Source organism: Erpetoichthys calabaricus, chromosome 9 (assembly GCF_900747795.2).
Source record: "Erpetoichthys calabaricus chromosome 9, fErpCal1.3, whole genome shotgun sequence".
Lineage (NCBI taxonomy): Eukaryota > Metazoa > Chordata > Cladistia > Polypteriformes > Polypteridae > Erpetoichthys > Erpetoichthys calabaricus.
The window spans coordinates 90463308-90486851 of record NC_041402.2 but is presented as its reverse complement, the minus strand read 5'-3'; the positions used below and the strand labels follow the sequence as shown (position 1 = coordinate 90486851).

The window sequence follows — 23544 nt, the reverse complement described above, 5'->3', positions numbered from 1 at the left end:
TTGGACAGGGTTATCATTTTTGTACAGATGATACTCAGATCTACTGCAGTATTAAAAGTTAAAGTTCATTACAGCTTTCGCAGCTGATAACTTGACTAACTAATGTGCAACAAAACCAAAATCATGATAACTGCTACTAAAGCTCAGCTTAAGTAAATGAAGTCCTTTTCAATCACTCTTGGTGATGATTTCATCAGACCACCTTCTTCTGCTACAGGTGTGGACAAATTGGTAGTCCGGAAATACCAGTTTTTAAATTCTGCCAATCACACTATAGTCTCACAAAGCCCAACAGACTGCCTGATGTTTTGGATTTTGGTTCATGCAATCCATATTACTAACCGAGAATGGTAAAACGGATATGGACGCAGGGACCTGCCTGCCCGTGGACGCAAAAGACGTACTGCGCAGGCGCCAACCAACGGAAAATAAGAAATGAGGACGCAAAGATGCAGGGACCTGCCTGCCAACCAACGGAAAATAAGAAATGAGGACGCAAACACGCAGGGACCTGCCTGCCCGTGGATGCAAAGGACATACTGCAGGCGCCATGCCCCACCTCCAACCAACGGATCCAACCAACAGAAAATAAGAAATGAGGACGCTAAAGAAAAAAGGAGTCATACGCAAGCGCAAACCCATGGCACACAAAACAGAGGATTCAGACCCACGCCCGCCACACAAAGCTCCCCTCCACTAACAGAAATAAGAAATCAGTCCACGCGCCCCTATAAGAAATGATGCAATGCGCCCCTACCACACAAAAAAAAGGAGTCAGAAGCAAGCACTACGGAGTCCACACACCAACATAAATAAGAAATGAGACAGAAAGCACCCCTCCACTAACACAAATAAGAAATGAGGCAACGCGCCCATATCACACAAAAAAGAGGAGTCACACACACGCCCCAAAGTAAAACGGGACAGACTACGGACTCCACACACAGTCACCCCTCGAGCCCAAGATTGAGGCTCAAAAACGAAAGAGCAACCGCAAGCGAACACTCCAGATCATACAGAAACCCCACACATTTGGACAACACGACATATTTGAATCAGATTATCCCTGCCTAACAGTGAAACGGGACAGTCTAAGTAGTCCACACAGATTCATAAATCAAGCCCGAGATAGTAATGAAAATGAGTACTCACACCCCCGCAACACACTGGAACAGGACAGGCTACGGAGTCCACAAACGGTCACACATCAAGCCCAACATATTACACAAAGCCAATTGTGTTTCGAACAACGGCAAATACTACGCTGGAAGCATTCGCCTGCAACGCGCATATGAAATCAACGTACACACTACACAGCTGATTCCACACACTTCTAAAAAAACGCATACATAAACAACAACAGACCGGACTACAATACATATTGAAAACACATTGCAGTAATAGAATGTTAACAGGACAACCACAGATAACACAGTCGCAACACCTGATTGGTAATAAGAAGAAGAAACGAACACTCCATATTACACATACGTCATCTAAACACGTTCAAACTTTACAGCATAGGTCAATCTCATTACAGTGATGCTCTATTAACCGTACAACCAAAGAAAACGATCCTATTAACAGTAAGTGCGATCCTCCTTATTACTTATCCATATTACTAACGATGAAGAACAAACAAGTACTGAATTCACCATCACGGGTACAAAACGATACGGCTCGAGTAACGGGACCACAAACACGAACCCGCATGAAAAAAAACAATAAACGTCGGCGCCTACAACGCGCTTCTGAAACCGCTGAAGAAAAAATGTCTCGCCTCCAAAAACGAAATGCTCGACTAACACAGTTACAGAAACGAGCCCAAACGGTCAGATACAATGAGCGTAGACGCATGCAGCGCGCGTCTCAAAGTACTGAAGCAAAGCAGGCACGCTTCAAAAGGAAAGAGCGCGACTCAATGAGCGTACACGCATGCAGCGCGCATCTCAAAGTACTGAAGCAAAGCAGGCACGGGTTCAAAAGGAAAGAGCTCGAGTCACAGAGATACAAAACCGGGAGCGACGCCAAAAAATAAATGAAACCGCTGAAGAAAAAATGTCTCGCCTCCAAAAACGAAATGCTCGACTAACACAGTTACAGAAACGAGCCCAAACGGACAGATACAATGAGCGTAGACGCATGCAGCGCGCGTCTCAAAGTACTGAAGCAAAGCAGGCACGGGTTCAAAAGGAAAGAGCTCGAGTCACAGAGATACAAAACCGGGAGCGACGCCAAAAAATAAATGAACGCAGACGTCTACAACGCGCGGCTGAAATGCCGGAACACAAACAGGCGCGGCTCAAAAAAGAGAGAGCTCGACTGACCTATTGTTCCACATGCCATGCGCTCAGCTATTGTTCAGTCCACTTTAAAATACGCGGACAATTGGCATTGCTTTCAAAACATACAATTGGTTCAAAACATGCGATGTCCAGATCCAGAATATAACAATTGGTTATTACAACTGGGAGATGGGACCCTGACCAATACAAATGGACTTCACCCAGATATTATTACAATTCCTCAATCCTTTATCTGCGACGACTTAGTTACGGAGATATTTGGAACAGCTATCTCATTACACCAAATACCCCTTTTAACACAACGTACTATATTATGTCCAAAAAATATTAATGTTGATCACATAAATAACCAAGTCATTGCTTTACTTCCTGGAGAGTCACGGCTCTTTCTAAGCTCTGACAAAGTTGACTCTGATGACGACAATGACCATCTTAATTTCCCCTTGGAGTATTTGAACACTATTAACCCATCCGGATTACCACAACACAATCTTCACCTTAAAATCGGAACAATAATCATGCTATTAAGAAACCTTAACACTAAACAAGGTTTATGCAATGGTACACGTTTAGTCGTCAACACCATGACACACAATGTTATTGAGGCAAAAGTTCTTACAGGATCACATGCTAACAACACTGTTCTGATTCCTAGAATTGACCTTACAAGTTCTGACCTGGAATTACCTTTTACACTTCAGCGGCGACAGTTCCCCATTAAACCTGCATTTGCCATGACCATCAACAAATCACAAGGCCAAACCATGGACAAGGTTGGCATCTACCTCTCTGAGCCCGTATTTGGACATGGACAACTTTATGTGGCCTTCTCACGAGTTCGACGTTCATGTGACGTTAAAGTTGTAAATAATCCATGCCAAGGAAAACTCATTCAAGGACAAGACACCATCTTTACTAATAATGTTGTGTACAACGAAATTTTCCAATAAATCTTTACAATGTGCCATCAACTTTACTCTTTCCTTCCTATATGCGTCATATACACCTTCACAGTGTGATATATCTCATACATACATACATCACTCTATTTGGAATTGACCAACACCAGGGGTTGGCGAGCGAAGCGAACAGGGGGCGGAGCCCCCTAGTATTTTCCTAATCAAAACTTATCTGATAAAACCAAAATACTCAGTTCTTACAATCTTAACTGGGTGTTGCTCTTAAAAGTAGTTGCTTATATTATGCCAGGCTATCATAACCACCGTCTCACAAGTATGCATCCACTAGCGAGCAAAATAACAATCGGCAAGCATGTTTACTCTATACAGCAAAAGCAAGACAAGCAATAGCGCTAGCTTTAAAACAACTTGGCCAAAAAGGCCACATTCTATAGTCGTTTATTATAATACAAATAAGTTAATCATTAATAAATACGTTGTTATTGATTAAAAACAAAAAAAGATGCCAGGACAAGGTGAGCCATTCCACTACTACTGCAATAAAAGTTACAAAAATAACATAATTGCAATTACAAGCAGCATTATGACAAACATAAAGGAAAAACAGCTTTTAATATTAGCTGGAAGATCTTTCTTATTGATTACATACAAAGGAAAATTCCAGAAGGAGATGACCACATGGAGGGAACTGCATTAGAGCCAAGTCAGGGAATGTACCCCGATTTTTTTAGAGAGCATCCAGAAACCTCAGATAACAGAGGGCCCTTATTTTTTTTAGGCAAAACTAATTTCATGATTAAAAATGTTAGAAAATACAGGGACATTAAACTGCTTACTATACTACTCAGCCTACAAGATCTAACAAATGCTGATGCAGTGGTAAGACACTGAAATGCACAACATGGAATATTAAACATACAACATGGAAACAAATATGTACACCGGTGGCACAGATAATTCATTCCAGCATGAACTATATGCAGCTGCTTGCTGATCACACAAGTGCTTCAGCAATGCTCCTGTCACAAATTCTCAAGTTTTCAGTCTTAGGAAATGGTCATTAGCCTTTGGAAACCAGAGGGCTATACTGCCATTCCAGAAAGATTTAACTTTATGCAGTCACAGAATATTCACTTCTAGCAGAGAGGAATCTCATGAAAAACAAGATACTCCCCATTAACAGATACATATTCTGGGCTCCTAACAGAAAGTAATGCCACCCTCTCTGGTACACTACAAGTTGTGAAAACTGACTGAAACACTCTCTTCCAAGATGCCGATTGTATGCATATTGCAGTAGATCATGGAGTGATATGTACTTGTGTACAATACTTTACAAATGTTTCTGAAAAAGGTCCCCCCACCACCACAACACATTCAGCTGAACTACCAGGTTTGATGATATCCCAGCATACTATCACATGGATTTACGATTTGTCCACCTCTGTGCTAGGAATCTTTGTGTCATTTTTCGTTCCTCCCTTGTTCATTCTACCCACATAAATCACATTAAGAAACTTTCATACTTCCACCTCCGTAACGAATCCATGTGTTCACTCATTCCTCTCCTTTTTCTAATGTGAAGAATTGTGTCCATGCTTTTATTACATCCAACATCAACTACTGTAACTTTGTGTTTTATGCAGATACTAGCAATGCTACCAGTCAAAGTCGGGTTGGACTCTAAGTAAATGAACATAGACCTCAGCATTCTAACCACCTGTTGGAATGTATTTTGTAATGCGTATAGTAATAAAATACATTGCATTTGTCATTCCAACAGATGGCACATCACAAACATTTGTAGTAATGAATGGCATTACTACAAAGGTTTGTAATGCACCACCTGTTGGAATGGCAAATGCAAAACATATGTTTCTGCCTTTTGCAATTTGGTATAGGAATTGTAAATGCAGCATTAAAGTTTGTAAAGCACCATCTGTTGCAATGACAAAGGCAATACATTCGATTACAAGAAAAGTTTGTGATGTGCAGCCCGTTGCAATGTCAGTGGCATAGCAACTGGAGACCCGCACAGATACACAGACACTTGCCCTTTTATTAAGGTAAATTACTTGCATCACAGTTGCCTATGTCCTGTTGTTCATTCCGAGTTTCTGTGATACGCTTTGGGCATTAGAAAGGCGCTACGAAAACTAAACTTACTATTACCATCATCATCATCATAACATTAAAACACATATTACCTTCAACTTGCAATCATCATATACGATCACAACCATCTCTCACTGCGCAATTAAATCGAAAGTGCCGTACTAACCTACGGTTTCAAAGTGCCCGCATGCACATGTGCGTCTGACATTCTGCAAGTTTACAAATCACGGAACGGTCAGAAAACACGCGCGAGTGACAGCCAGTTTAACGCTAATTTGAAACCTCATCTGGAACATTTCCCAACTTCTCTTACCAATCTCCTCCGGTCCCTCTTCCGAAACACCTTTTCTGACAGGCGAAGGCGAAATTTCAACACCTTCCTCAACTCCCGAATGCTCCGACTGATGCTGCGGCCCTGCCTGACTTTCTTCGCTTGCAGTCCTACCGTCAGCTGTCAAACGCGTTTTTCCTCTGCGCCCTCCTGGTACCCGACTCGCTTCGGCCAGCTGTCCACGTCGAGTTCCAGGCGTCGGAGGCAAAAAACGACCACGCCGGTCCCGCTTCATGTCCCCCCCACCGCCGCCGCCCCCCTGTGACTTTAGAAAAGGAGCGGCGCGCCCTTTTGAAATAAAACACAGCCCAGCCTTTACCGACTGCTCAATTTAACCCGTGGAGTGTATTTCCAAATGTCCTTCTGTTCATTCTTCTCTATATCATTTTTCCTCTTCCTTAACGATTCAGTCTTAAGCCAGTGGGCCACAAAGTAAACAAAACGGCCCGGAAGTAGCTGAGAGAAAAGAAAAACAAACCGAGGAGCAGCCTTGCATGGGAATGACGTTTTCAATAAGTATCACACTGCCCTCTGGAGGCTCAGAAACACCGCGTAGTCTAGCGCTGTTTCTGGAACATTATATGCGCTTAATCTTACTGTATACTTGAGCCGTCTGAAACGGAGACAATAACAGAGTAGCTAATCTGAATTACCCCTTATGTGCAAGTGTGCCCCGTATTTATTATTTGGGTCGCTGTGTAACCAGGGATCCTGGCAACTTAAAAACGCTCACAGGTCGGGACGCCAGTCCTTCACATGCATACACAAGCATGGCATTAACGCACTCTCTTTTATTTAGACTTGGAAAACGTAAACTAATCCGTTAGCGCTGGATCATGTTTACATTTAAATGTGTTGTGTTGTCTTTTGACAATTTAAAGTGCATTCACCACTTTGCACGGAAAATAGTATAAGATGTGCAGATGGGATGTATTCTGACAGGTTTTGATCGAAAATTTAAATGTCTGTTAAAAACCTGTCATTATGCTACTATGAAACTAATGCAGTTTAAGCTTCAGGGCCCTTAATCCCAGAGGGCAGAGTGGTGGCTCTGAGGCTAAGGATCTGTGCTGGTATCCAAAAGGTTGCCGGTTTGAATCCCCATCACTGCCAAAAAGAGATCCTACTCTGCTGAGCCCTTGGGCAAGACCCTTAACCTGTAATAAACAACAAAGAAAGAGGGGCCCCAGAAGTGACTTTAGTCCGTATTGCTTAAAAAATGTGTGTGTGTGCTGTATGAAAAAGGTTTTTTAAAAAAATAATTTTAATAATATACTGTAATTCAATGCAAAATAATTGTTAAAATGAAAAATTAACAGGTTATTAAAGTATCATGTAGGCTAGCTGTAAGCGAAAAACATTCAAATTAAGGTGATTCATTCTAAATATACACTGCTCAAAAAAATTAAGGGAACACTTAAATCACACATCAGATCTGGATGAATGAAATGTTCAAGTGTACAATTTTTACTGAGTAATATTGTGTAATTTGTTGAGAAAAAAATGATGTAACAACAGTTGATGAAAACCAAAATCACCAACCCCCAGAGGGCTGGATTCAACATCACACTGAAAATCAAAGATAAAAATTGAAATCACAAGCTGATCCAACTTACATGAATTTCATCACAGCAACTTGTAATGTGACTCAGTTGTGTGTATGGCCCCCACGTGCCTGTATGCACTCCAGAAAATGTCTGGGCATGCTCCTGATGAAGTGGCGGATGGTGTCCTGGGGGATCTCCTGGGGGAACTGGATCAGGGCCTCAGTGAGCTCCTGGACAGTCTGTGGCACTACTTGACTGTGTCGGATGCACTGATACATAACTTCCCAGAGGTTCTCAGTTGGATTCATGTCTGGGGAACTCGCAGGCCAGTCAATGGCATCAATGTCTTCATCATCCAGGAACTGCCTACACACTCTGGTCACATAAGGCTGGGCATTGTCCTGCAGCAGGAGGAATCCAGGACCCACTGCACCAGTATAAGGTCTGGCAATGGCTTCATCCTGGTACCTAATAGCAGTCAAGAGTGCAGTCGCCTAGCACATGGAGGTCTGTGCAACCCTCCATGGATATACCCCCCCCCCCAGACCATCATTGACCCACCACCAAACCAGTCATGGTGGATGATGTTGTAGGCTGCATAACATTCACCGCAACATCTCCGGACTCTTTCATGTCTGTTACATGTGCTCAGTGTGAAGTTGCTCTCATCTGTGAAGAGAACGGGGTGCCAATTGTGGAGCTCCCAATTGTGGTATTCTCTGGCAAATGCCAGTCGACTTGTATGGTGATGTCCTCTATTGGGACCCGTGCTCACAGCACATCGGACCCTAATGCCACTTTCATGGAGCCTGTTTCTGACAGTTTGGAAAGAAACATGAATACCAGCAGCAAACTGGAGATAATTTTGTAAGGCTCTGGCAGTGTTCCTCCTGTTCCTGTACACACAAAGGAGCATATACCGGTCCTTCTGCGGGTTGATGCCCTTCTACGGCCCTGTCCAGCTCTCTTTGTGTATCAGCCTATCTCCTTGTATCTCCTCCCTGTCATCCTGGAGAAGATGGACTACCTGTGCAACCTGAATCGGCTGCTGTTACCGCTTCATGCTACCAGTGGTGACAAGGACACTAGCAAAACTAGAGAAGAATCAATCAGGAAGTATAAGGAAAGAGCAATTGTCTATGGCCACCACATTTTTGGTGGTTGACTTGCTGTTGCCTCTTTAGTATACCTGTTGTCACTTTTATTTGCATTGTGAAAGCCAGCCCGACCACAGACAGTCAGACACCGTCTTAAGTACACCGCACACGATTTATTTACAAATGTTTACAATGTCCACAGTCCCACACAGCACACAGTGCTTCCCACACCAAACACCTCTCTCTCTTGACCTCTCAATGGTCCTCTTCGGGCCGCCTTCTCTCCACTCTCCGAAGCCCTGTCTTCTGCCACCTGACACCAGCTCCCCGACTGTTAGAAGGCGGCCCCTTTTATGCTTCCCTGGATATGCTCCAGGTGCCTCTTGATGAACTTCCGCTGGCACTTCCTGGTGTGGCGGAAGTGCCGAATGAGCACCCAGAAGCACTCCGGTGACCCTGGAATACCTTCCACCAGCACTTCCTGGTGTGGTGGAAGTACTGGCTTCCAGGGCTTCAGGATCCCGTACACACCCCCTGGCGGTGGCCACAGGCCCCTATAAGGCCCCCAGCTCGGTTCCCGTGATCCCCGTAGCAATCAGGGCAGCTGTCCTCTTGTGGCAAAGGTGCTATATAGCATGCCGGCTGGGTATGGCACTCAGCCACCCGTGACAGCATGTATGGCTGATGCCATTATCCAAGGTAACTTACAACATTTATGATACAATTGGTTACATTTCTGTTGGTTTTCCAATTGAAGCACAGGCAGGTTAAGTGACTTGCTCGTGGTCACAGAGCATCAGTAGCAAGATTTGAACCCACAACCTCAGGGATTGAAGTCAAAAGCCTTAACTACTACACCACACTGCCTGCCTTTCATTTTCACCAAAGCAGGTGTGGTTGATTCACATCTGCTTATGCTACCTAACTGGACAGATTAATATCCCTGAAGCTTAACTGACTTGGTGTTAGACTGTGATGATTAAGTGTTCCTTTAATTTCTTTCTTTGACATGTGAGATTATCCAGTACAGCAATTTTAATCAAAATTTGAGATGCAATAGTTAAAAGTTTTAAACAATTTTAACCATGGTGATCTGTCATGAATTTCCACATTGAAGAAGGTAACCGTCACTACGCAGACCTCGATACTGGTTGTGAACGGTCCCCCATAAAAATTCAAGTTCAGGGCCACAAAAATGTAGATCCGCCACTGTTGCAGCTTATATCAAGGTGTATGTTCGTTAAAACTGCGCATACCTTTGCATTCCGAGCAGCAATGGTGAAGAAGCGCTGTCTATCAGTTTTACTTAATCACACATGTAAGATATTAAAAGCCAAACCAAAGAACAGCAGATTTTCCTGTTAAAGCTTGAGAAGTGACACCTGCCCTCCATTTTCCACAGTGGTGGCCATCCACCATCCCATTTCTGTGATCGAGCTGCGCCAACAACTAAAAATCTGTGGAGGTTTGCTAAAAGAAAAAGAGCGTCTTCCTTGCATTTGATTTATTGGTGATAGGCTGATTTCTTGGAGAAAGAAAGAAAGAAAGAAAGAAAGAAAGAAAGAAAGAAAGAAAAGAGAACCAAGTTATCAGTTATAGATTCGTTTTGACGAAAAATGGTTGGAAGGAGAAAATACAAAGTTGGTTTTATCCAGAAAACAGCTAAATTAACGGTAATGTAACCTTTTGATTCCCTGTTAGTTACTGGATAACCTAGCATGTATTTTAAGAGACTGGGCTGATAAAAATGCTTGCATACTATACTAAATCATAACAGTATTCTTTTATTATTAAAACTAAAATATCTATTGATATTATTTTTGTTACAAAGAATGCAATTTGCAATTTTAAGTTTTTTACATTTTTTTATAAGGTTTGTTCTGTTTTTGTTTAGGCAAGATGGAAGAAACTCAGACCAGATTTTATAGCGGTTGTGGATGAAGAAGCAGAGTAAGATGAATAAACATTAAGCTGCATAAAAAACGAAAGTATATTTGTGTTCATAATTTCAATACTTCTAAACTTCCATTAAAAACAATTAAGAATTCTCTAGCTCAGCCGAACAGTCCTAGGAACAAAGCACAAGTTATAACTGCAGATACTTGACAGCTGTAGCCCCTAGACATTCGCACATGAAGTCCTACATTCGCACATGAAGTTCTTTAAAGACTCCTAAATGGTTATTTCATAACATTCCAGATAAAATCCGAGGAACAGATAAAAAACTCTCCATTTGAACATTACAGTAATGTCAGTGAGTAACGTTACAATTACCTAGATGTAACCTTCAGAAAATGTTGCAATAACGCTAAAATTGTTTGGTGGACAGATGTTTAATGGAAACATGCATACAATTGTAATACTTTGCATTTACAGACTTAATTGGTCACAGTTGCCAGCAAATTATTACAACTCCAAGCTGCAGTTTTTGGCAGCACTGTGTATGCGGTGTGATTGTAAGAAGTGTGCCATGCGGCACCATTGTTTGCTGTTTATTCCAAAAACGAGGTCTCACTTTTATTTAATTGATGTATTTTACTTACTGACTTAAGGGCAGTTCAGAGTATAGTCTATTGACTCCTCAGATGCATGATTTTATGTTTTCTGTAATAGATGTGTAAGGTAGTGCAAGCCTATTAAACATGTCCTCAGCGACAGTGAAGAATCATGCATGAAGTGGGCACCGGGGTTTTTACCTTATTGTAATTCCTGTCAGAATGGCTTATGTTCCCCTTAAAGTGTTTGCTTTGTAATTCAATAATAATTTGATCAAAAGAGTGTCATGCATGTGAAAATGTAATTGTTTCAGAACATTTAAGTAGCTAACAGTAATAGCTAAACAGTGTTGTCTACTGATCACTTCCTAATCAGTACCCTATCTTAAAGGCAGCATTTATTACCTGTACCAACTAGTACATTTCAGTGCTCATGCTCTATATGAATGAGAGTTTACTGCAGTGTAAAACCACAGCAGTGTCATTTTCATTGCTGTTCCTTATAAATCTATTGAGCAATACAACCTAGTCCTAATCGTAATGTTAAACATTTTTGAAAGGGTATAATGTATTAAGAAAAATTGTTTCTTTTTACTTTTCAGGTAGTTGAGTAAATGGATGGATTGATGAAAGTTTCTGGGAAAGCAGCAGGTTGAAAGAGTGGGTAGCAGAACTGCCTTGCGGTCTAAACTCTCTTTTGTTCAGATTATGGTCTGTCACAAAGACATTCAGGTTACCATGTTTGGTGCAAGTCAGTGTGGTGTTCTGTTCACGGTTGGTTCCTGCTTTTTGTGTGATTCTTTTGTGACATGCACTAGCTCCCTGGTATCTTGTAATGGTAAAACCCAGTACAGAAAAAAGACTGATGTATGAAAATACTGTAATAAAGCTGACGAACTGCTAAAGGGGTTGTCACATACGGAGCACAAATTATTATGTTACAAGATGGTGGAAGATCTGACAGCAGCTATCAGAATTAGGAGGCAACCTACTCTGGTAACAGGAAAGCTCCCCCAACATGCCAATGTGGGTAAAAGGGAAGGGTAACTCCTGTAAATTGAGTGTATTTTGAATAGGAGAAATTTAGGACAGGCAAAAAAAAAAATTTAAATAAATTTTATATATATGTAGGGGGCTTTTCCCCCTACTCGCTTCGCTCGCTCACCCTCCAACCCCTCTCTCCGGGGTCATGCTTCACGTTTGCCACTTCGCATCTCTGCCGCTCGCGTTGTGAAGGGGGGGCTGAACGCACGCTAAGAAGATGTGGACAAATCAGCTGCTGGCTTGCAGCTGTTGCTGCCGAGCTGCGTGATCTACATGCCACGCTGCGCGTCGATCATTTAAAAGCCTGTACAGCAGCTGTCGTTTTGTCTCACTTCCTTGTCTCGTGGAACATTAAAGTGTCTCTGAGAAATTGTTTGTAAGTAGGGCGTGACTTGTAAGTAGACACTTCAAAGTGTCTCCCCAAGATGATCACGTCACGACCCAAAAATTTTTTATATAATAAGATTCACTGCCGCCCTCACTCTTCCATTCAAAAGCTCCGTCCTCTGCCTCCCAACTCCAGCTCCCTGAATGGAGTAAGGTGGCCTCTTTTATAATGCTCCCAGATATGCTCCAGGTGCTCCCTGATGACCTTCCTGCAGTACTTCGTTGTGTGGCGAAAAGTGCTGCATGGGCACCCAGAAGTACTCCTGGTGTACCTGGTTCCTGTTCCGGCAGCACTTCCTGGTGCTGCAGTCCAGGGCTTAGCCAATGTCCATGCACCCCCTGGTGGTGGCCACATTCCCCCACAGGGTTGAGTGTCCAAGTTCTGTTCCCGTGGTCCCAACACTCACCAGGACGGCTGAATTCTCATGTCCCAGGGGAGGTACTGCTCCTCTCCCGGTCCTTCCATCCTTCAGGCGTCCCGACTGGGCATGAGCCCCAGCCGTCCGCCACTATATATATGTATATATATACATTATTATATATATATATATATATATATATATATATATATATATATATATATATATATATATATATATATATATATATATATATATATGTTACATAGTTTACTGTCAAATAATGCAAAGAGTACGCGACATGTGTTTCGCCCTTATTTGGGCTCGTCAGGCGTACACAATTCACTGCATCCCTCTCGGGGATCGAACCTCGGACATCAGCGTCAGAAGCGAAAAATCTTTACACTGTGCCACGAGATACTCTGTGCATTATTTGACAGTAAACTATGTAACATTCAATGATTTGCTTCTCGCAACTGAGAGGGCCCTGTGGCGGATGTTTGCAGACTGGCAGATCAACCACATGCGTTACCTGGCAGGTAACCACCCATACAATCAGATCAAGATTCAGACTACAAATGCTATGAATATATAAATGTACTCCGGGTGTGTATATATATATATATATATATATATATATATATATATATATATATATATATATATATATATATATATATATACTTTATGGACTAACTTTTGAGACAGGTTGCTGCCATCAAATTCAAAATTTTCTCAGTTTAAACATTTGATATGCTTTTATATGTTCTATTATGAAAAACATATGGGTTTATGGGTTTATGAGATTTGCAAATCATTGCATTCTGTTTTTATTTACATTTTGCACAGCTTCCCAACTTTTTTGGAATTTGGTTGTACAGTACATATATGCGTTGCTGTAGAAACAGTAAATTTGGGACCTGTTGCTGATGCGGACCTGTTGCGGACCTGATTTTCTAAATATGACTTTTATGTTGTTAAGCCAGAATTGTATGCTGTTCTTCTCTGTTAGTCATTGCAAGACACACCTGGGTCATTCCTTAATCTTTCAAATAACAAAACAAACCATGCAATGTCAAAATTTAGAGTAAAGGTCAGAGACCAACACAACAGTTCTCTCTAAACAGCTTTTGTTTAGTTAGTGGCTAACTTCAAGCACTTCTGATACAAAATAAGGAACATAAGTACCCAATGTTTTCCAAAATAGCTATCTTAGTCTAAGAATGCAGTAACTTACAGGCCATATAGGCAACCTGTCAGCTCATGAAATCTCAACAACACTCTCTTGCCCCTTAAAGATCCTTTTAGAATCAGAGCTATAGTTATCCCAGCACATTAGAGGGCACTGTGGCCTGGCAGCTGTTGAATATTGTAGGGACATCATTGAAAAGGGACATCACTGAGTTATACTATATTGAGTCCATTAGCAGGGTAATAGAGAGGTATGGAGGAAAGAGAAAGAGAGGGGTATATTCTGGGTTGGACAGGACAGTGTTTTAGTGGCATTTAGAGGGCAGCAAGTGGGCAAGCCATAAGAACAGGAACAGAAACCAGTGTTTTATCAGGTATGGTGGAACCACACTTTTTGATTTATAATTTGCATTCATATACTATCTATTTCCCCCTCAGATCATGCCTGCCTTTGTGTTTGGTCTTATAAAACCATAATCATTTCATATACTCACAATTCTTTGGTTTTTATTCCAGTTTAGCACACAAAGGTGACCTCATCAGAATATAATTTTTAGGTCAATCTAGCTTTCAGTTTCTTTCTGACTGCTGGCTCTGAGAACACCACACAGCCATATAAAGAAGATAAAGTATCAGTGTAATAAAAATCTTTCATTTATGAGCAGTTATCAATATGGAATTTCTTTTTCTCATCTAAACAGAAACATTGTTTTCATTAGGGACATAAATGTCTTTGTTTTTATTTTCAAAGTAATTTTGGCACTTAAAATCTAGTTTGGGTAGCTAAACTGAAATTTTATTTACCCATTCATTCTGTTACCACTTTCACCAATTTTACGGTCATGGGGGACTAGAGCTTACGTGGGCAGCTGCTACCTGGATGGAACTACAGTCCAGGTGGGGTAGACATACTCATTCACCCACTCTCAGTTGCATAGTCCAGATTTTTAAAAATGTATTATTGTATAGCACACCCCACTAATTGCACATGTGCAAATCCACAATTAAAATGCATCAAGAGCAAATTCCAAAATCTTACAGTATTTACAGCACATACAAGAGCACACAATCACAGTAAAACAGCAGTTTTAATCTGATTAGCATTAACAAATCATGACCATATATAGTGCATTTACAATTGAACGCTGACCAGTTGATACTATGCAAAGTTAAAGCAAAATAACAGTCAACAGCATATCGGGGAAAAAGTTTGGTGTGTCAACAATCTGTTTTAACAGAAAAAATAAAAAAAATAAAACTCTGATGACCTAGGCCAACTGCATCCCTTCCTGGGCATTATCGAATATCATAAATAGATGCAGGATAGTGTAAAAAAGAAGATGAAATCCTTTTGTTTAGAGACATGTACATATTTGTAACTTTGGAGGAAAACCATAGTGCCTGAGAGATAAAAACTACATGGACAAGGGGAGAATGTACAAAGTCTGCCCAGTGACTGGGATGAAATTTGCACCCAAGAATTTGGAGATGAAAAACAGCAGCACTAATCTGTGCACTACCTTTTCACAATCAAAGGTTAGTTTATAGCCTTATTCTAAATTTCCAGAGATGGACTTCTAGGACTGGTTCCTGCCTTAAGCGTGATGCTGCAAGGATGCTCGTTGTGTCCCTAAATTGTGTTAAGAGGGTTTCTGAATGTTACGCTATGCTATTTAATTATTTGAATTTTACATTTAAAACAAATATATTTGATCTGAACCATGTCACTTTATAGAAAAAACTGCTTTACATTAAGATTATATTAGCTATGTTTTTTAAAAATCGCAAACATTGCTTGAAATATTTTTGAGTTAAGTTTACTAGGCAGAAATCTTTTCTGGCATTAAAACTATGTGCAATAGACAGGAGTTAAATAATAACTTTATTGGAGTGTGGAGTGAGGCAGCTATTCTAGACACAATATTGCTATCAGGTAAACATCAGCAGAGGCACTGTTTATGCTAGTTGGAAAAGCAGAGGCAATTGCTCAGTGGATAGGGCATTGCCCTTTAAACTACAAATGTAATCTTCATTGATGGTTTACTAAGGGACCCAGAGCAGTCATTTGACTTGTTTCTGCTCAGATTATGAGATAAACAGTGCATGTTAACAATTTGAATTCATCTGAATGTTACAAGTAACAAGTACAATGGTATAAGTGCCTGCCAAGTAGATAACAATAAATTATCACCTTAGCCCACCCAAAACACTGTAATTATAATAATTTGTTTTTACTTTATATTTATTAAGTATAAAGATTGAGCTGAGCCTGATTTTACTTTATTTTGTGACAAATGACAAAATAAGAACAAAAGAAATCATGAGTGATCCAAAGGCAAAATCAGATGGTTGAAGGCAAAGGTCAAAAACATAAGAACATAAGTAAACTTAAATTGACCCTACAGTAAGGCAATAGTGAATGAGAGACATTTAAAATAAATAGTGAGAGCAACATTATAAAGTGAGCCACAGATGACTGCAAAATAACTGTTTGTTAACAACAGTTAATAAGAGGCACAATAATTAAGGAAAAAGACATCCATCCATCAAAGCTGATTTTGCATTTCCATTGTAAACATCATCCCTCTAACTCAAACATTTCTCTAACCCAAATCATATTTGTCCACTCAGTTTCCACTACTAGCATGCTCAAAAGAACTTCTGTCGGTTTTCATATCTTTACACCCTGCCTCCCCACCATGTAATCCCCATGAGTGGGCCAGGGTCCTCTATGGCCATAAGCAAGGCTATACCATTATAAATTTGGAGATTATAAATCCATCTATCCATCCATTTTCCTAAACTTGCCTATTCAGAACAGGGTCATGCAGATGACAACTGACATTAAAAATCAATACCAGTAAATCCAATGGGATTTTATTAATTCACAACACATGACACAACACACACCTGAGTTAGCAAAACAAAAAGAAGAAAATCTCCTTCAAAAAAAGGATCAACCACTATGTTGGCATCCCCCAGGCCCCACTACTGTAAAAAGAGGGAGACATAAAGTACATAAAGCATACAATAGAAACACTATTCAATCTTTATTTCTGGGTGGCCATTCATTTGTACTTAATAATGACCTGCACTTTTTTAAACCTCTTGTGATAAAGGTTGCCACAAAATCATATTTACATGCATTAGTGAAATACTGCTTCATGAACCTCTGAACAGCACTGGATGAAATAAAGAAAGTTATTAGAACTAAATCAGAATTTGGTTAGAAAAAGGTGATGACATTTCATTACCAAATCCACAATAAAAAATTATAGTTGCATCAAAGTGTATCTGCAAAGGAAAGAAGTTAAAGACTATTTCCATGCTGAAAAAACGGTAAAAACAGCTCCGATCGGGTGACCTTCATCAGGTGTTAGATGACAAATTTTACATAGAACTAAATATGAAAATATCAAATACAGATGAAATTGCCAAAAAATGATTATATCAAAGGTTTTAAAGTGAAAACTGCAGCAGCATAACTGTTGGTTCTGCTAGGTATGTCAATTGACCATCTGATTTCTAGTTTTAAAGTCTCTTCTATTGTACAGAATTCATATGTATTTTGATTGGGGTTGATGTTCCCTGATTTCTGTGAAGTTCTTTGGATTTCAGAATTAAATCACAAAATTGAATTACAAACAGGGTAAACAAGTCGTCTTAAATTATTTACAAGTAGACCTCAGTAAAAGTTTGCTGTCCTATTTGACATTTGGTTTCATAGTTTGAGATTTAACGATAAAGGGTTATATTATTAAAATGGTTACATTTCTCTCTCAGTTTGCATTGTCATGTTCTCTATTCACATCTGTGATAATACACAAGACATTACTTTTTCAGATCATTTGTAATTAACTTTTTTATGTAAAATACCTGGCCGTCCCCGAATTTATATAAAAGAGCAAACAGCTTATACTGCGCAAGACTGGGGAAAGATAACAAAACGATCCAATCAGCTTCCACAGATGCGCATATTTGCACAGAGTGTGCGCTACAAGAACCCACCGTTTCCTTCAGCCAGGGAGTAAATATCCGGGGGATGGTTGGCTCCGCAATGGCTGCGCCGCTGCAGAATGCAATGAAGTTGGCTAATGTAGCCATACAGCTGGACACTCAAAACAGACACAAGGTAACATGCAAAGGTAGATGGGAACTGCTTCAGGAAAATTAAAACGAATCGCCGTGGATATCGCGCTAACGAATTGGTTCTGTTTGCATAACGAAATTGACAGCTGTGTCCGGCACCTTTGTTTGTCAGGGAAAGCTCCGATCTAGGCTCTTCTGATCGTTGTCGCAGAATGTGTTGAAAGCGTAACGTCTGTACCAAATGCTCCGTTTCAGTCTTTGTAAACATACAGCCAGGCTGGAACCAATTCTGCGGTTCATGGGATTTTGCCAATAACATTTAACAAATACGGTGTTATACAGTGTAACTTAAGAAAACAAAAATATATATAGAACACGGAGAGCTAATCGACGACGTTAAATGATCAGGACATGTATCTGGTGTTTCTGTTGCACAGCAGAGGTCAGTATGACTTACTTAATTTATACCCATCTATCCTTGCGAGGAAAAGGATCCGACGAGCTCTAAAGATCTTGAGCAATTCCTATGGGTGTTACCTCGTTATGAATAAAATAACATTTCTAACATATTTTAAAGAAGGGATATATATTAGTTTTGGTTACTTTTTTATCCGTAATGCCGAATTTTATAGAGCAATTAGTAAAATAATTTAAACTAATACATTACGCAGACTGTATTTTGCGTAGAAAATCACGAGAACACGAATACCGCATTTAACTGAATTGAATTAGAGAAAGGAGAAGTAACCGCATTTTTTTTAATATGTTGTCGTTTTATTTATGTTCCCTAATGATCAACACGACAAAATAACTTTCATGGGCATTTTAAATTAAAGATCACATATTGGATTGAAGTGCAAGTTCTCTGCCTGTGAACTTCTATTTAAATTTTCAGATGACCATTGTTATACTGCTTGCTAAAAATTAATAATTTAAGGATGCAGTTCTGCATATCCTGAATGCATGCTGTATGTACTCACTAGCCATCCCATGAATTTTTAGATTAAATTATACTTTATTTTTCCCCAAAGGGAAATTCAAATTGTACACCCGCATAATGCAATTTAGGTTTGTGGCAATGCTTGGTGCAAGGCAGGAACCAACTCTGGACAGGACATCAGTACATAGCAACGCACTAGCTCATATGAGGTCAATTTAGAGCTACCAGTCAATCTGAAATGTATGTCTTTGTGTTGTGGAATGGAAACCAAGTTATCTGAAGAAACATCCATGCAAGCACAAGCAGGACATACACAGAAGCCATTTGGCTTCTGAACATGGAATGGACTTGTCACTTTCAACTGCTAGACAGTGTTCAGAAACCATTAGGAAGGCTAACAATGTTATATAAATGTAATGAATTATTATTATTAATGTTAGGTGTTATAGCATAATGTGTAGAGTACAAATCAAAGGAGGTTATGCTTAAACTTTAAAATGCATTGGTTAGACCTTAGTTGGAGTGCTCTGTGTGTGGTGTTTTGGTCTCCAGGCTATAAAAATGACATAGCAGTACTAGAAAGGTCCAGATAAGAGCGACCAGGCTGATTCCAGGACTGCAGGGGATGAGTTATGAGAAAAGATTAAGACAGCTGGGGCTTTTACGTTTTAATCACTTTTTAGTAATAACAAGAAGACATGATTGAAGTGCTGAAAATTGTGAAGGGAATTAGAACAGTGAATCATGCAAGAACACGGGGACCCAGTTGGAATCTTGTTCTGGGTAAATTTTGCACAAACATTAGGAAATTTTTCTTCACACAGAGAACCATAGACATTTGGAATAAGCTACCAAGTAGTGTGGTAGACAGTAAGACTTTAAGGACCTTTTAAAACTCGACTTGATGTTCTTTTAGAAGAATTAAGTGGATAGTACTGGCAGGCTTTGCTGGGCTGAATGGTCTGTTCTCTTTCAAATTATTCTAATTTAAAACAGGTAGTGCTGGGGCCAAAAGTTGAACTAAGGAGTCGGAAATTGAGAGATGAAATTTTGCCACTTGTACAATTGTGCTTCATTATTTAGATTTTTATTTTGTATTCTATTGAAACAATTATTTTATATTGAAAGGCAGCATAAAAACTGAAATGGGTGTTATCTGTATTTGTTTCAGGCATATGGTTTCACTGAAGGGCGAAAAAAATTAAACAAAGCAGTAAAGGGGTAAGCTCAGAGATATGCAGCTATAGAACCTATAATGTCCTGGATAATGGACTGTCTGCCCGACAGACCCCAGCTTATGTGGCTCAATGACTGTGTCATTATTATGGATGTGAGCAACAGTGAAGCTCCACAAGGAACAGTCACATCTCCTTTTCTTTTTACTACACCTCAGATTATAAATATAATGCCATGTAGTGTTACAGTAATCCCTCGCTATATCGCGCTTCGCCTTTCGCAGCTTCACTCCATCGCGGATTTTATATGTAAGCATATTTAAATATATATCGCGGATTTTTCGCTGCTTCGCGGGTTTCTGCGGACAATGGGTCTTTTAATTTCTGGTACATGCTTCCTCAGTTGGTTTGCCCAGTTGATTTCATACAAGGGACGCTATTGGCAGATGGCTGAGAAGCTACCCAGCTTACTTTTCTCTCTCTCTCTCTTGCGCTGACTCTCTCTGATCCTGACGTAGGGGGTGTGAGCAGGGGGGCTGTTCGCACACCTAGACTATACGGACGCTCGTCTAAAAATGCTGAAAGATTATCTTCACGTTGCTACCTTCTGTGTGCAGCTGCTTCATGAAGTGACATGCTGCAAGGTGCTTCGCATACTTAAATCAATACGTGCCCTTTGAGCTTTTTTCTCTGTCTCTCTCTCTCTCTCTCTCTCTCTCTCCCTGCTCCTGACAGAGGGGGTGTGAGCTGCCGCCTTCAACAGCTTTGTACCGGCAGTGCTTCGCATACTTAAAAGCCAAACAGCCCTATTGATTTGTTTGCTTCACTCCTTTGAAGAGGAAGATATGTTTGCATTCTTTTAATTGTGAGACGGAACTGTCATCTCTGTCTTGTCATGGAGCACAGTTTAAACTTTTGAAAAAGAGACAAATGTTTGTTTGCAGTGTTTGAATAACGTTCCTGTCTCTCTACAACCTCCTGTGTTTCTGCACAAATCTGTGACCCAAGCATGACAATATAAAAATAACCATATAAACATATGGTTTCTACTTCGCGGATTTTCTTATTTCGCGGGTGGCTCTGGAACGCAACCCCCGCGATGGAGGAGGGATTACTGTACTTGCAAAAACTCTCAGATGATTATGCACTTATGGAGTGTATCAATAAGGGGGAAGAGACAGAGTATAGGAGTCAGGTGAGTAACTTTTTTTTTTTTTTTTTTTTTTGGAGCAGAAAGATTTGTGTACAGCTTAACATCATTAAAATCAATTAACTGGTAATCAACTTTTGCCACACCAGAAAGCCTCTGTCTGTCACTATTCAGGGAGCGGAAATAGAGGAGGTGCGCTCCTGCAACTACTTGGGGGATCATATCAATGACAGAGTTGGACTGGTCTTGTAACAGAGGAGCAATATAAGACAGCGGTACACCTGCGTAGTGCCTCGCTGTGACTGTAACTGACAAGGCAGAAGTTTATCTTTTTAATTTCCTTCCTTTTTAGTCATTCTGGTGTTTAGATCTATCTATCTAATGGGGTTATGTAAAAACTCAATTTTCCCTCTGGGGAAAATATAAAGTTTTAACTACAGTATCTATGATCTAATTATGACATCATAAGAATACCACATTGTACCTGCAGATTCATCAGTTACAAACATAAGAAATTTTTGTTTTGTTTTTGAAAGACATTTTTAATGAATATTCCATTTGGCAACAGGCTAGTTATATATATTAAATGTCTAAAACCTTTAAGCTAATTTACAAATATGAAGCTGTCTAGACATAGAAGGAGATCAAATGACAGAAGTGTTTTATTTGGTTTCTGCAAGAATGTAGAGTAGAACATATTTTAGCCTTTAATTATTTTGAAACTGATGTACTCTAATCTTAGTATATGTTACAATAAGCTCACTTCCCTCTTTAATCCATTCATTTGTGCAAAATATGTACAAGACTTCTTTAAAGGTGTCATGTTTGGGGCTTCAAAACAGTATATAAAACTTTGATTTACATATTTAAATTGCCAATTTTATCAATTAATTAATTACAAGAATATAGGTTGTATTCCATGCAATGATTTAAATGCTAATGTTATACTTTATTGCATGTGTTTAACACTGGCTGTTTCCATTTCATACTGTATACAGTGGAACCTCGGTTCACGAACACCTCGGTACACGTACAACTCGGTTTATGACCAAAAAGTTCGCCAAACTTTTGCCTCGGTTCACGACCACACACTCGGTATATGAACAAGCCAGTTTCCCTTTCGCTTTGTGCACGCTGATGATTTCCGCATGTGTTGCATTGTTCTCGGTCAGACGTGAACTGCTGAACTGCTGCAATGTAAGAGAGAGAGAGAGAGAGAGAGCAGGCAGGCTCGTGTGCTGATGAGAGAGAGAGAGAGAGCAGGCAGGCTCGTGTGCTGATGAGAGAGAGAGAGCAGGCAGGCTCGTGTGCTGATGAGAGAGAGAGAGAGAGCGCGTGCAGCTGAGAGCGAGCCTGTACGTGCAGCTGAGCAGGGAGCCTGGGTGTTTGTCAGTGTTATTCAATGTTTTTACATTAGTTTACTATTACACTGTGCATTCTATGGTGTAATCTATACATATTAATAAAAGGCAAAGCCCTTACTGACTCACTGACTGACTGACTGACTCACTCATCACTAATTCTCGAACTTCCCGTGTAGGTGGAAGGCTGAAATTTGGCAGGCTCATTCCTTACAGCTTACTTACAAAAGTTAGGCAGGTTTCATTTCGAAATTCTACGCGTAATGGTCATAACTGGAATATATTTTTTGTCCATATACTGTAATGGAGGAGGCGGAGTCACGTATCGCGTCATCACGCCTCCTACGTAATCACGTGAACTAAAAACAAGGAAGAGATTTACAGCACGAGTCAAACGCGGGAACGAAGGTAAATGACGTTAATTTTTGACTGTCTTTTAATACTGTGTAAGCATACATATTAACACGTGCAATTAAACGTGTGCATTTACGGGGTGATTTCTCAGGCTTAAAAGCTCGCCTTTTATCAAACGCGGGAACAAAGGTAACTGACGTTGTTCACTGTCTTTTAATACTGTGTAACCATACATATTAACACATGTGCAATTAAACGTGTGCATTTACGGGGTGATTTCTCAGGCTTAAAAGCTCGCCTTTTACTAAAAAGGTAAATGCAAAACTATTTTCAATCAGTTTATTGAAACGCTCCCGTTAAGGATTGCAATAACATATTCGCGAGATAAAAGAACGAAGTAGGGGGAAATGACGGAAGAGCCGCAAACAGCGAAGAGCAAAAAATTCATTAAACAATTCAGAAGGGAGCGAGTGAAGCATACAAGCATGTTCATAAGGGAAACAAAGCACGGTGTAAAACGTAAGTTTAAATTAAGTTTATAGAAACGCTCCCGCTGCGGATTGCAATAACATATTCGCGAGATAAAAGTTTAATGAGAAGACACGAGGTATAAACGAACCACACGCCGTGGCGCAACGTTAGGGGCAACAGTTTCAACCATTCTATGATCTGCTTCTTGCAAC

The 23544-nt window shown here is 40.2% G+C and overlaps 2 protein-coding genes across 4 annotated transcripts in view; one reads left to right on the top strand and one right to left on the bottom strand.

The window, feature by feature from the left end:
* znf276 (zinc finger protein 276) overlaps positions 1-6164 on the bottom strand; it is a 75423-nt gene extending 69259 nt beyond the window's left edge. The window contains exon 1 of one of the 2 annotated variants that reach the window (XM_028809885.2): positions 5655-6164. In XM_028809885.2, the coding sequence (XP_028665718.1) occupies positions 5655-5907 (253 nt within the window). In that variant the 5' untranslated portion in view covers positions 5908-6164. The remainder of the gene's footprint in view (positions 1-5654) is intronic. The other variant, XM_028809884.2, reaches the window with a different exon arrangement.
* Positions 6165-17825: 11661 nt separating this feature from the next.
* Positions 17826-23544, top strand: part of vps9d1 (VPS9 domain containing 1) — a 131311-nt gene continuing 125592 nt past the window's right edge. The window contains exon 1 of one of the 2 annotated variants that reach the window (XM_028809882.2): positions 17826-17924. In XM_028809882.2, coding sequence (XP_028665715.2) covers positions 17835-17924 — 90 coding nt within the window. In that variant the 5' untranslated portion in view covers positions 17826-17834. Of the gene's footprint in view, positions 17938-23544 lie in introns of both variants that reach the window. The other variant, XM_028809883.2, reaches the window with a different exon arrangement.